Here is a 15305-nt window from a genome sequence, read left to right as displayed (position 1 = left end):
GCCCGGATAGTTTTCTTTTTCGGTCCATCCTGGCATGTAACAAACGTGAGAATTTATGGACGCTTCTTTATAATAAGCGTCTAATTTCCATCAGGACCCCTATGGATAGGAAGGAAAGCAAACTTCACGCGTTCTTAGAGCCGACATGCTATGTATGTCCCATGGGTGGAAATATCCGTATTTTGCTAACAGAAGACCTCATTGTAACGCATATATTTCAGAGGACCGGCAGAGACACCTAGTTTTACTATAAGACATTTTTGCTGCATTATGTGCATTATTTTAAATAAAAGCATTGGGGATTTTTTTTATTCTCAGTGCTTTCTCACTTAAACTGTTTTTTTTTTTTATTATTTAAAATGCAGAAATGGTTTTCATTCATATATCCCAGCTTTTGTTTCCATCTCTTGGAGAAATTAACTACATTTTTATCTATCAGCGTATCATCTACTCTGCTGGATCTAAGTTTTGTGGTATAAACTAAGCAGCATTAGAAACATGATTCCTAGTACTATCGAAAGACCTTCCCAGAAATATTTTCAAATTTTGGGTCTTTTATAATTGAATTGGAATTTTGGACCTTCCAACATGCATACAAGCAATACATCCATCGGAGAGCGACAGCTTCCAAAGCAGCCCTACAGACGTAACTTCTCCAGCTCAGTGAGGTGGGAGATGGATCCTACAGAAGGGGCGAGTAGGTTTAGAAATCAAATGCCAACCAATCCTTTATTTTGTCTAAATTCCTGCAAAATGGTTATTAGAATCATGGCCATCCTCCGGAGAACCTTGCCGTGTCTGTAGATGTCACATCCCATAAAGGGCAGGAGCTGCGTAAATACATGGTTGGCTGGGGGGATGTGGAGTGTGTGTTGTGTTCTCAAGTGCTTTTAGAGCAATCAGTACATAAATTCAAAGAGCAGAACCTCATACGGCCCCCAGACTCTTGTCGTTGGTGAGATACAATTTTGTCTGAATGTGGAAGCAGGTCTTTCATCTCATTAATCTTATTGCTGATTCTGGACAGTCCCCCGGGGAAGATGGAATCTCGGAGAGTTTCTTCCTCTCAACCTGATTGTGTCACTTTGTACCAGCGTCTGGGGGGGGCTGGGGGAAAACAGATGGTGTTCTGGTGAAAGTGGACAAATATATTATAGGTAGATCTGATTGCGTCTCGGTGGACTCGGTAGCCAATAATGCTAATCTCCGCTAATTGGAAGGCACAGAGCTACGGTAAGTTATTCAACAAATTGGGGTGTCTGCTCTTCTACAGAGTATGCAAGCTCATTGTTAGCGGTAAATCGTTTAACCATTTGAGCACCACAAACTCGAGTACTACATTACCCACCCGATTAGCAGAGAAAGTATTTATGGAGAAATTTGACTTTTCCAAGTCAAAATTAGACACCAGAGAAAGAATATAACATTATTAAAGGGTAGATACTTGGTATCTTTTTTAATTTATTCTGTATACAAAAGGGTGACAAAAGATTTAATGAGATTGAAGGCAATTTGCTAATTGTGTTTTACATTCATAAAGAATCGCGAAATGTGAATAATAATCAACCTGCGTGTTGTGGAGTGGCTGCCTCTAAACCTAATTAAGATCTTTATTTTTCCAGTAGGATAAAATACACAAACTCAGAAAGATGAAGCGGCACTCTCAACGCACGCCACACACGCAATAATTAAGAAAACAACCGATTCCGAGCCCCTCTAAAATATTTATTCTGAGAAAGAATTGAGAACGGGGATTATTAGAATAATCAAGACAAGGTGGTAACTACCTTATATTTAACACCAACTGTCCCTGGTTAGCAGTCCAAATTCTTGTGGGAATCAGACAAAAAGGAGGTTTTCAAGAATAATGTTATTGCTGCATATTAGCCAGTTCTCCCTCTGTATATCTACTAGACAAACACAGTGACTCCTTATCATAATGCCTGTGGTAAGCAATAGAATGGCTCAGTCTCATTAACCCAGTCAGACACTCTTTTTAAGGAAAGTCTATGGAGGAATGGACTTAATTAGCATTGCCATAAACAGTCAGCTCAGTGTGGTGTTTGATCATGGAACTTCATCCAAAATATCATGGCTGACAACAATGTAAGCCTCCAGGTCATTCTTCAAGTCAGAAGGAGAAAGATAAATATGATTAGAGTTCTATATAAAGCGACATATCATTAGTTTTCAGCAATTAGACGTCAGTCTGCTAATCAGCATTAGTACTGATCTCTTCAAGAAAGACCACAAACATCCAAAATGCTCATAATTATTTCGGCAGAACTGGTACCGGAAACAAAAAATGTGCTATCTGGAGTATTGTTCCTACAACAATGTTACAAAGACCAAAAGCAACATTATCAGAGTAGCGTAAGAGGAACGCAGTTCTGTCTGAACCCATCCATGTATATAGACTGGGCACCTGGCAAACACCCCACCGGCCGATGGCAGATGGAGCCGGCCTCTTACCTTTTCTGCCACTCAACAGGTAGATCCGGTGAAGCCCCAGGCTGGATACAAGCAGATCCATGTTGGTCTTATATTAAAGGGCCCATTTTTTCTTCCCCAGTCAGGCCCTGCATCCAAGAATATTTCCACGACTACAAGAACATAGCTGCTGTGTTTTCTAATCATCGCCAAAATACGTCGAATTTTTTTTTTTTTAGTACTCTAAGCTCCAAGTTGATTAAAAAGCTTTTAGAATTTACTAAAAATTCTCCGGAGCCGTATTCTTTCATTTTTAGGTAATTTTCCAACGCAGTGAAAAAACACAATTCCTGAAATCCAACTAATTCTGATGTCATTAGGAAAACGTAAGCAAATTAATGAACACAATTGTTCTCTCCTTCCCGGCAACACATACATCTTCTCCATTTAAGAACAGGTACATCTGTTCCTAATACTTGTTCCACTCATTACTTTCGAGTCAGATGACATTCGGTTTCCTTAATGACGAACCTCTATCATTTTGACTATACTGCAATTCCACCTTATAGAAACCAACAAGGAATAAGTCTGAACATTACGACTGCATAAAGTTGACTAAATCAGAGAAAAAGCCAGCTAAGCTCCCATTAGCATGAAAAGCACTATGGATTGGAGTACTTTATTTTCTGAATTTCTCCTAAAGAAGGGCCATTTGGATCAGAGGTATAATAAAGAGCTTATAAGAGCTACAATCTCAGGGATGGGCAATGAGGGCTTTAAGTTCGGTAAAATACTGAAATCACACATGCTCGTTCAGGCTATGAAATCGAGTAAGTTAATGAAACCTCTATTAACACAAGAAGTTCTCTGCATTTAATCATTCAGTCGAGGCAACAGGGACTTGGTGTGCAAGGCCGGCTATTCCGACAGGCAAATGGGGAGAATTGTCCGCAGTACGGTGGATACAGCGCAAGGCTGGGTTGACATAATAGCTCAGCAACACAAGTGTCCTCCTTGTGTCACAAAAAGAAGAGATTGACAGGGTACTGGCTTGTTGTAGACCAAAGAAACCCAACATGAGGCTTGTCCAAGACCAGGGAATGACCCGCAATTTCGCAAATATTGTTTTCTAGAAAAGCAAATGGCAGTGTACCCTAGGGGCAGTTCCTTGCCTTCTTCAAGGTCAATAACACAAACATAATGAAAACATAATAATTATGGGAAACCAATCCCTGTGTCCTAGCTCTTACATGGTGTAACCTAACCACACAAGTGATAGCACAGAATCATTCTGGTTTGGGTGCCCAATGAATTCTGGGTAATTTATGGCAGTTATATCCAAAAATTGAGTCTGGTGCAACTTTCAAAAAGTGGAATGTAACTGTGGATTACTCTAGGGTTGCCCTTCCTGGGTACACCATTCAGTGTTAAGTCCACCATTACATACTTTTGCTCCAGGTGTCTAAAGGGGATGGAGCCTAAGGTAGGCGGAGTTATGGATGACAAAACTGCTTTAGGCTCCACCCCTTCTGCCCAGGCTCCACCCCTTCTGCCCAGGTTGTGTGTCTCAGGCATACACAGTTTATGGTAATGCTGCCTGTGTACAGTGTAATGCATTCTGCACAGGCAGTATTATTATGCCGGGAGAGACCTGAATATCACGGGACAGGACCCCAAAAAACAGGACTGCCCCGGCATATTTGGGACTGTTGGCAAGCATGCTATTATATGAACATTTCTGTTCTATGCAAACCTAAGACAGAAGGCTGTTATCGTAACACTAATCGGAGCATCCTCCCATGTGATTATTGGCCTAAAAAAATTAATGGAGCATCTAAAGGCAGAGATTTGCAAGTCATTTGTACACAATTCACAGAGCAAGAAAAGCCGACCAAAATGTCAACACTTACAAAACAGCCAAAAGCCATAATTCCGTTCACCCGCAAAAAGATTCAAATCTGCTTAACATTCAGTTCTTGTCCAGGGTGTCTGTATAACACGGATATAACGGATACAACATAGAAAAGGTTTCAGGAGATTGTTCTTAAGTAATCAAGTCCAAGAAACTGCAGTAAAAACCCTGGTAAGGGTTTACTTTTTAGGATTCTGTTTTTTAGGAGGCGACATTTACACTTTGGACAAAATGGACCATATTTTAAAAAAAAACAAAGAAAAGAGTAAGGCGGGGTGCCTGGGTAGCAAGCCGGACCCAATATCTCTAGAAACAAATCGCACCTCCATAGTAGTCTATTGTGGTCTAATCTACACAGATAACCACTCCAGGGTGAAGGACACGGGCAGTTAATGGCCTGCTTGCATTGAGAAACACTCCAACCTTGCCAGGAGCTACAAATTACCAATCAGGTCATGGAAGTTCATTAGAAATAAGTGATTTCTCAGGTGTTTAACCCCTTAAGGGCCAGGCTGTTTTTAATTTTTTTGTACCCTTAGTGACCAAGGCTGTTTTAGCATTTTTGCAGTGCTTGTGTTTAGCTCTCCTCCAGTGAACCCGCACAAGTTACATATTGTTGAGGTTTGTTTTTTCTTTCCATAAGAAGAAGGGCTTTCTTCAGATTTTTTTTGATCATCCATTTTCCCATAAAAAAATATTATATAATAAAATATTGTGAAAAATTTTAAAAAAGCTAATGAAAAAACACTACTAAATAGATGCTACTATATGTCCCGAGTTTAGAAATACCCAAGGGCATTATAGGGTAATAAGTACAAGTAGCGTTTTGCCATTTCAAAATCATTTTTGTCCCCATCCTGTCCCCATGCCCTATTTGGGACACCTTTGTAGCCAGCAATACGAGCATTTGAAATGCCCTGGGGTGTCACCTTTTCTGCCCCCCATGTCCTATTCAGGACATCGTTGAAGCCAGCTAATTCAACTTGCACCATCAAACATCATTTATGTTTGAAAACAAGACACCACAGGGTATTTCAAATAGTGGTAATTTAACTCTTCCTACGCACTCATTTTACCACCAGCCTTTGTCAGTTTGTGGTAGTAATTTTTGGTGTGTTTTTTTTTACACACATTGTACTTCAGTACAATGGGAGGTGTGCTTGTTTTCTTTTCATTTTGACATATGCTCAGTCTTCGCCCATGTCCTATTTGGGACATTTTGGAACCGGGCCAGTTTAATTTACCCCATTTAATTTACCATTAATGTTTTTTAAACTAGATACCCAATGGGTATTTTAAGTGCTACATCATTGGCCGTTAAGGGATTAAAAGCCTTTAGTCTTGTATGAGAAAAGTTACAACATTAGGTCATGATCTAAAAGCATAAGGCTATGCTGAAAAAAAGACCAGGGACCAATGGGCAGAGTAGACAGGGTGAATGTGTCTTATCTGCCATTAAATTCTACATTTTATGTAAAAGCTTAAAAAAAAGGATTAGTGAGTAAGCTCTTCGGCCAAAAGCTTTGGCTCTGCATTCTTGGTGCACTTTGTACACCAATTAAATCAGAAATAAATAAAACTATAAAATCAGTATAACAATAATAAAATAGTCTCTCTAAAGAAGGTTCAGCCATCCATTCATAATGAGATGAGAGTATGGAAAAAAAACATAATTTAGCTCTGAATAATATTATCTCTTAACAACTTCTTAATCCTCTCTCTGTAGCTCTACCTTTTAAAAGCGATACTGAAACACGCATACTAAAATGTGCGAGAGCGCATGGTGCAGGTGGTCAACAAAAAGAGCAGAGCACTTTAAGGATAATGCCGGAAAGTCGGCAGTAAGCTGCAGCCTCTGTGCTGATATTATTTTACTGAGTCAGCAACAGTAATAACGTTTAATCCGTAGCAAACTAATCTAAATGTAACACTCAAAGGGAGACAAAAAGGGATGCAGAACATTTGCCCGGTGCCTTTCGGGAGCCCTGCTTTATCCTCAGAGCCAGAGCATTAATAGATCTCGAAATAAAACGGCATTTTACCCCGGTGGCGGTGGGGGATTAAATAAGCGCCCTTTGTAAAGCAAGTCATGGATCTCTGAGCACTAAGAATGGGGGGCTCAGTCTGCTTATTGTCGGGGTGCTGTGTGCTCTGTAGGACCCTAAGCTAAACCACCGATGGGAACCCCAACTCCTTAAAATAAAGCCAAAAATACGTATTATGATGAATAATAGGATATTACATTACTAATAATAAGGGTGGTACTGTGAAAAGACGCTTTATAGATTTGGCAGTGGTGGGTGTGATGCAGGCCAGGCTGTCTGAGAGTGATGAGAGTAGCAGGCCAATAGAATTGCGGTGCCTTGTGCTATGCAGGCATATAAATACAAGTCTAATCCTTTGGTATCAGCCGTCAAGCGTAACATTTAGGCTGTGACCTTTTGTTCTAGGAAATTGCTTGCCTTTCTAAATTGATGTTGGTTTTGTTGTATGTTCTTGCCTGTTTTTTTCTTTTTTTTTGGCTTATAATATTAAGCACAACTCAACAGCGCAAATGAAAATATAATTTTAATGTAGCCTTTAAAATTAACCTAATTTTTACTGCCTGGCAGTTAAACAATAGTGCATTACTAGTCTCTCGAAGCTCTCGGTAATGTGTTGCTGGTAAAAAGCTGCTTTGAAATGTCAAATTACTGAATGCAGGCTGCCTGGGTAGCGCAGGGTAAAGTAACAGAGCATTTTATTATCTCCCAACTGCCATTAACAGGGAAAATGGATTAAGAAAGCATATGGATCCAAGGACAGGTGGAGCGCTTGGTCGAAGGTGTTGCTTTTATTGGAGTAACACAAATGATGTAGAATCATGTAAGCTTTTGGAACGTAAGAGGTCTCTTCTTCATCTGGAGAAGAGACCACTGAGGTCCGGAAAGCATGTATAAATTGATATCTTTTGTCTATCTCGGCCCAATAGAAGGTGTCATCTTCATCGAATGACTCCATGGCTGCCGCTGAAGAGAATGGCTAGATGCCTCTTGCTCTTTTGTAGGAGAAAAAACATAAAGCCTTTTTTTTTTAAAGTCAAATATATTATCCCGAAATTGTGTTTTTATTGTTAAACGTTACTTTAGGGGTTAATCTTGTTTTTGGCCATCACAATGACAGTCAGAAAAGCTGCCATCGGGAAACCTAGCAACGAAAAATCTCCTATGATCTACCCGATAGGAAATCTGGACTTCGTAACTAGGATTCTGCACATAACTTCTTCTTTCAGCTGACTTTCAAGGACCTCTCGTCTTCCGCCGTGGGAGAGGATGGGATACGATGCCACCTGCTGATGAACCGAGCATCATTAGCTGCTGATCTGCACCCCGATGCTTTACTCCACGGAAGGGCTGCTGCAACTTTGTTACCTGGCAACCTCCTCTCCCAAGGCTTTCCAGAGACAACGTCTTACCTGAGTGCGCACGGAGTTAATCTCCCACAAGCACTTGCATGTCAAGAGGCTTGTGTGTTCAGCTATGTCTTTACAAAGGGTTAACGTTCTGAGTAAAGGCACATCAAAGCATATACACAGACGGCATTGTAATTCGAGAGTGTGCACCCTCGCCCGAGAGTCTGAGGTTCCTGCCCCAGATCCAGGAGTCTCGGAGTAAATGGGCAGTAACTTCACATTCTACTCTGATTTAATGCTATCTCAGCATCTCAACTGGTGCTTTTCTCGTTGCTATATCACAACATATATTAAAGTCCCTACCCTTCTACGACATCTACTGGAAAGCTGTTCTACTGACCCAAACTATTTTCCTATGACACTCCAATTTTAGTCCATGGCCTGTTCCTCCAACATTTGATGACCTTTCAAACATAATTGCCTCCTATACCACGTGACATCCCATTTTTCCGTATTTACATGTTTCTGCCATGTCCCCTCTCTCCGTCACCCAACCCTAACACAGTGCAGACCACAAATGGTTCTCAAATGGGAACAAAATGAGATATATACTTTATTTATGTCAAAAGCAGTTGTACAAAAAGACAGAAATTTATCCCCAGTGTTTTACGGAATAAAGAGAAAAACATTTAATTTGATAAAATAACTTGCATATAATTGTTAGCCATCTGAGTGTGTCTGCGCTCTTCTCCATAGGTATTATTTTGATGGTTACGGCTTGGGAAGACCACAAGGGACTAATTAGACTTTCAACGCACTTTATTATTTACCCGCCGCAGAGATGTGACAAGTCTTTAAAGCAGCAATAAAGCCGTATCAAAGATGAGTGAGCTGCGAGGTTTAAATAGAGGTTTTTGTCCCTCTAATTAAAGCAAGTTTAACATTTCTTAAATCTTGGAGGCGTCCCCTTTGGGACGACGACTTGGGGAAAAAACAAATCAAGCTAAATTTCTAGATTTTATAAACTTTTATTTTAAATAAGATTAAATAAGATGATAAAAGTGGACATGTCACCTTGAAAATAAGTTTGCATTCATTATTAGATGCTCTAAATTGTTTAAATTGTGTTCTCTTGCAAACTCGCCAGCATGCACCTTTTCTCTTTTTTCTGATTGGCTGCTTGTAGAGTTAAAAAAAAATAACTTTATCATGAACAAAATGTCTGTGCGATATGAATAAGGGAACAGTCCCCATATTATTAGTCTGCATGCACGGGACAATATGCGCACTGATACATGACTTTGTTACATTGTTATGTATTGTATGTATTGTTACATGTTATTGTTACATTTCTATATTGTAATAACCAAGCTTTGTTTGATGTAGGATGAATATCATTTTTTGGTGTATATATATATGCCTTGAATTGTGTTAAAATATAGAATCTACAGAATAAAGCGCATGGGGGTGAATTATATTGTGTCAGAAGCTCAGATTGTTGTTGAAGTGATGGAAAGTTGTTATACATAAAATCTGGCAGAATTCGTTGGTTAGCGACAAGTGGGGCAACCTGTTAAACCTAAAAGTTAAACATTTGAACCGGGTGGTATTGTAGCAACATAAATTATATACTTCAAAAATTAAAGACATTTCTTACTTGACTCGGAACTCTGCATTTGTGGCCGCCGTGTGGAACTGTTCTGCCGTCAGTTTGTAAATGTCTAAATTCTGAAACAGACAAGAAATATATGTTTTTAACTTCTGCCTCTCTCCTGACGAACTGCACTGAACATTTTGCTTTCACAAGTTGCTCTCACGTAAAGAGAAAACGCCATAAACGCCAAATGTACCAGAATAAGAAGGATGGTCCTTATGGTCCTTTTTTTATCTGCTGTCCACAGTGCAAGATGACAAAGTGGAATTCGATGCCCCAAGCAGTTAGCTACGGCGTATGGCCTAACATATGCACGTCATTATATTTTAGTTCAAAGTTATTGTTGAATAACTACAGCTTATTCATCATAGCCTTATTATTTTAATGATTGGGGCGCAGATAAGGCATTCCTAGCTATGTGCCAATTCCTGTCTATGTTCCACCCAGATTCTAGCCTGCACAAAAACCATTATCTTCATTATTTATCTACCACAACAGGTGTTTTGGCTTGGTTTGGTGATTGCCAGCTTGTCTGTTGGGCATAAGTGTAGGTGCCTTCTAAAGCTTTAAATGTCCAGGACGCTCGACCGGTTGAAGCTATTTGTAAACTAAAAGAAAAAAACATGCTGGGTTTAAAAATCTACTTATCAGCAATTATCATTCAGGGCAATGACCCTGAATACAAACGTTCTCAGATACATGACTGATGTGCCTGCGCCGTGCAGACATGTACACACTTAGTAACTGATTATTTCAAAGCCTCCAGGACAGCAATTATATGCAGATGTATGGACACATACTGTATAGGATAAGACGGGATGAGTTATTTAGTCCTTCACTTATACGATGGCTTCCCATAGGTGAAAGGATTTTATTAAAGGGCCAATGGCTCTGTCACCACCAGAGACCTTCTTCAAGTGGTGCCTGAATGATGCCTATTTAATAAGATCTTTTCGGCTTTGTAATTTCATTCTGCCATCGCAAGACTCAATACTTGTGTACCATCTCCTGCAGTGATACAGATGCTTCTGTATTATTACTCTTTGATCTGGAATCTATCTGGAATGAGATATTTACCAGTGATTATCATGCCTCAACATTAAAGGCATAAATACAAAGGAATAAAGAGTATCTATACAGGCATTTCATTCCAGAGTCCTTTATCCTTTGAAGAAATTGAAGACCTATCGGCAATATGAAAAGTCTAGTTGAACGTTTCAGCTCCATGGCATGTATTAGGAAGGGTCAAACCCCGCTCCAAAGATGCATAGCTAGATCAAGCAGATGACTTTAAAGGGGGCAGTAAAACCCATTTAATTCTTCTTTGGTGCGAAGGGTTAAATGCGCACCACTGAGTGTTAAAGCCTGGAAGATTTTGCTGCGGTGAACGCACTCAGTGAGTACAGGGAAGGTCGCTCAGCGTGCAGAAAGGATGATATGTGGGCTGCCTGGGAGGATTCCAACCGGTAACCTTATAACCACACCGTGGTGCATGCCATATTGCCACCCCGCTGCTACACCGCCTCAGGGGCCCGCTACTCCGCTACACGTTAAGCCGCTTCTTTGGCTCTATAAATAGAAGGAGCAGGTGATGGCCAAGTCGTGTTCTCCCTGGTTGCGCGTTCCCCGCGGTGACGATGACAGAGTGACAGCTGACAGTGTGCTCAGGGACGGCAGAGGAAGCCGGCTGTCACAATGTAATCGCGTATTGCTGGAGCTTCTCGTTTCCCTGCCTGCGAGTTCTATGACTAGACGTTACAGTGTAACTTGACGCATGAGCCAAAAGAAAAATGCCTGTAGGATGACGTTCTGGAATACGTCCCATGTCCCGGAGTAGATCTATTCTGGGCTTAAACCTCGGACCGAGATTGATGCTCAGCTTTTAGCAAAATCTTACGCCACCTGCAAGTCTATAAATCTATGTATATTGTACATGTAGATGCAGACTAATGCCCTATAACATATAACTTTTTTACATTTAAAATGACCAGGCAGGCCCCCCTGGTTTTGAGACATGGTCCGCAGTGTGCCTAGGGGACAGGGTTTACTTTTAGGTGACTTAGTGACCTATTGATAGTTGTAAGAGTAACGCATTTGAGGAATAATGTATTAAACTGAAACAATTCCATTTATAAACACATTTTCTCCTGTTTCTTTGCATATTATCAGGGCAGTAGAACGCCGAGAGAATCTCATACCCAGCAAACATTCTAAGATCATGAGCTGGGCTCAGGATGGGAAACTGAATTAGTTATATGTGTTTCCCCATCATCTACCACTGGGCAGGTTTAATACACAAACTTTAACGACTTTAAACGTTCCATATGTGAGATTACCTCTGTTGGAGTCTGTCTGACTTTAGGCATGAAATACTCATTGAGTACTAATCATATGGCTGTGCTGGAAAATGAAGCATTTATAGAAATAGGGAACGGAGGGATATTTTTCCAGGGCACAAATTATTTGGTAAACAAGTATAATTCCAGAGCTGAAATAACATAAAGTTTAAAAGCCAAACAGGAACCAGATGGATGGTTTTAGGAGCCAGAAAGAGATCAATACCAGCCAGTACCGAAAGGCGGGTAAAGTTATAGAAGCTGTGGCTACCTGGCTCCTGGGGACTTCTCCTAGTCCTATGAAGCACAAAATGTAAAAAAAAAAAAACAACACAAAAATAACCTTTTTATTGATTAAAATTATAGCTACGAGGTTTGAAAATGCCAAAGTCAACAGAGTGAAATCCTATTTAATAGAATATTTCACGCTAGGTTTTTCTTTTAGTCGGTGGTGGCTGAAAACATTACCCAAGTGACCCGGGTAAATATATACGCATCGGATCTAAGTAATTATTGTTATCTCTTGCCAGCTCGACACTTGAAAAAAAAAAAAATCAATGATTTCACATGGTGCTCTTAAAATAATTTTGTTATTGGCCACGTTGCCAAAAATCCTTCGCAGTCGTAGGACATTAACAGTACGGAAAGTCATAATTTCCTTTGTCTTTTTTTATCACTCGACGATGGCTTGTTGACTGAAATTGTTGCGTGCTTCATTTTAATGAAATAAAGTGGCATTCCGCACCAAATTACGAGTGCCTCTGCTATTAACTTCCTATGCATCAAATCATTCCTGCGGTGCAAGCAGAATTAATTCCATTAAAGGGACAGCAAAGGGGTTGAACAACAGCCACCATACACGTAACTATGTAGAATAAATTAGCGGAAGGCATTTTAAACTAAAAATGCACACTTTCAAAATATGTAAAAAAAACATTAACTTCTTGTTTAACTAGATACTTTTTTTTCTGAAATAACATAAAATGTTCTATTTATAGTCACTCAGGCGTAGTAAATATCTTTTATATTGTATTATATATATATATATATATATATATATATATATATATATATATATACTGAAAATACTGTTTTTCTGTAATCATTCATTTTTTTGAAAAAAAAAAATCAATATTCCAAATAAAACCTAAATAGCTGGGATTCTTGTTTTTTCAAAATGTATATTTTTAAAAGCATGTGGGGCTTTGGCTCGTCGACTCCGACTTCTTGGATAAAAAAATAAATAAGTAAATAATAACAAAATGATAAATTATTTCAGCAATATGGCTGCTTTGGATTTTAGATGTCCAACAATCTTTGTATTCCCATGACACGTCACAAGAATATTTATAATTGTATAATAATTAACAATTATGCATAAATATAGAATTTTCCAGTATCCTAACCCTACAAAGTGATTGTGGAATGAGTAGGGGAAACCGGCTGTAGGTTGTTGATTTTAGTAATGAACATTTTCAGAGTTGCTTTTGTTTTCAGTACATTTTACTTTTGTCGTTTAGTAACTCAGGACTTACAAGGTCGCTAAAATGTGGGTAATGTTTCATGAAGGATATTCCAACTTATAACTCTTAAGTACTGTATATAAAGGGACTTTTGCTCCAAAATACATTTCTGTTGTAATTGATTTTGAATCTGGGCACATTTATTTATTTAGAAAGTGTTTTACCAGGAAGAATATGTTGAGATTTCTCTTGTTTTCAAGTATGTCCTGGGGAGCCAAGTCCCAGTAGACAGTAGTCCAAATAAACAATAGAAAACAAACAAACAATAATAGGCATGAACTGAATAAATAGGAACTAGTAGTCTAATAACAGGTACATTCTGTTTTTAGATGTTGGGAGACGCTCATTTTGGGGGGATTTTGGGCTATTTGATGATTTGATGGAATCTGTGAGGCTATTCCACATATGAGGAGCTCTGAAGGAGAGTGCCCCTCGACCTGCGTCCTTTTTGAAATTAGGGATGAGTAGTAAAGGGGCTGATGTTGGATCTGAGCTTGTATGACGTGCGGGGAGTAAGAGTGAGTGAGCGTGAGTGAGCGGGGAGCCTTCTAGCACTAAGCAAGCGCGGCGGATGGTGCGCCTGGAGGCAGGCAACAACCAGTTTAGCTCTTGTAACATTTTGCAGCGATGCGTGTTATATTCGCACAGCGCATTGTACAGCGCGTCAAGTTTACAGAGATGGGTCTGAGGTTCAGAGTCGCAAACCACGTCCCCATAGTTTAAGACCGGCATTAACATTCGCTGCACAACATGTTTTCTTTAGATAGTGATCCATGCTAGATTTGTTCCGGTATAGAGAGCCAGTCCTACGATCTCTTGTCAATATGAAGACCAAAAGGCAAGCTGGGATCTAGGAACATACCGAAATGCTTTTTCTGAATTTCATTGTTCAGTAAATAAAATCACATTCCTTTCATGAAATGAGTGGAATTGCTGGGTTTTGCATATAAATATACAAAAAAAAGATGAGTGTGATGTTCCAGCATGTTAGGCGTCGAGGTCTGCACTGTGATATCTAATTGCGATAAACAGAATTAGGGTGATAGGGGCACATTTGTCTAGTGCCAGCTTGTGCCAGTTTGGAAATTGAAACCAGTATAATCAAGCAGATCTCTTAAAAAGTATGACATTTCAGATATGACTCTACCTTTGGCTGAAATATACAATATCTATCAAGAAAAAGATAGAAGAATACTCATTTGTTAACCCCTACTGGACTCCAGAACAAATCCTTTATTTTAGAAACACTTTCCAACACGTCTTTCTATCGGGCGTCTGCTGTGGGCGTCCAAGCTACAGAAGCAAAAGTAGGGACCCCAGGATTCCATAATTTGCATATAGAACCATCAGTGTTTAATTCTCCGGTTTATTTGCTCACAGGTGCGGCGTTTAAAACTGAACATTTACTGAATAACCGTATACCGGCGTTTCATTTAACCCCTTGACGACAGCTGATTAGTAAATTATTAATTAACGGCTTTTAATCATTCCAATGACAGACATAATGAAACCTCTGCCCTAGAATTCTCCTCATCAGAAGTTTTAAAGAAAATGATAACATTTCAAAATATAAATGTGGTAACATGTAAAAATAATATCAGGGGGGTGTAAGGCATATCAGGGGGCAGAGTGGCATATAGGGGGGTATAAGGCATATCTGGGGGCAGAGTGGCATATAGGGGGGTATAAGGCATATGTGGGGGCAGAGTGGCATATAGGGGGTTAAAGGCATATCTGGGGGGCAGAGTGGCATATAGGGGGGCATAAGGCATAACTGGGGGGGCAGGTTGGCAAATAAAAATGGGAAATGCCATTGTGATAGAGATAAACGGGGTTAATGACTCGGTAATGTAAATTTTACATTTTTTAATCGGATGTTTGTGAAATATCATTAAATCTTTTTATTGTTAGATATTCTAAAGTATTTCACAAATTACAACAAACATTTAATTCACTCTGAAATGCAGAAAGGTGCTGTCACAATCACAGCTGCTGTGGCAGCTTCAGGAAGGCAAAGAGGGAGATGATCCCCCTTCACCTTACTATAACCCCTAAGTCC

The 15305-nt window shown here is 39.6% G+C and overlaps 1 protein-coding gene across 3 annotated transcripts in view; it reads right to left on the bottom strand.

Moving 5' to 3' along the window:
- Positions 1 to 15305, bottom strand: part of CHCHD6 (coiled-coil-helix-coiled-coil-helix domain containing 6) — an 85640-nt gene that overhangs the window by 32598 nt on the left and 37737 nt on the right. For all 3 annotated transcript variants that reach the window (XM_053469280.1, XM_053469277.1, XM_053469279.1), the window contains one exon: positions 9391 to 9461. In XM_053469280.1, coding sequence (XP_053325255.1) covers positions 9391 to 9461 — 71 coding nt within the window. The remainder of the gene's footprint in view (positions 1 to 9390; positions 9462 to 15305) is intronic.

Source organism: Spea bombifrons, chromosome 6 (genome assembly GCF_027358695.1).
Source record: "Spea bombifrons isolate aSpeBom1 chromosome 6, aSpeBom1.2.pri, whole genome shotgun sequence".
In the NCBI taxonomy this organism is placed as follows: Eukaryota; Metazoa; Chordata; class Amphibia; order Anura; family Pelobatidae; genus Spea; species Spea bombifrons.
Note: the sequence above shows the minus strand (reverse complement) of the source record. Positions and strands in the feature narration are given on the sequence as shown.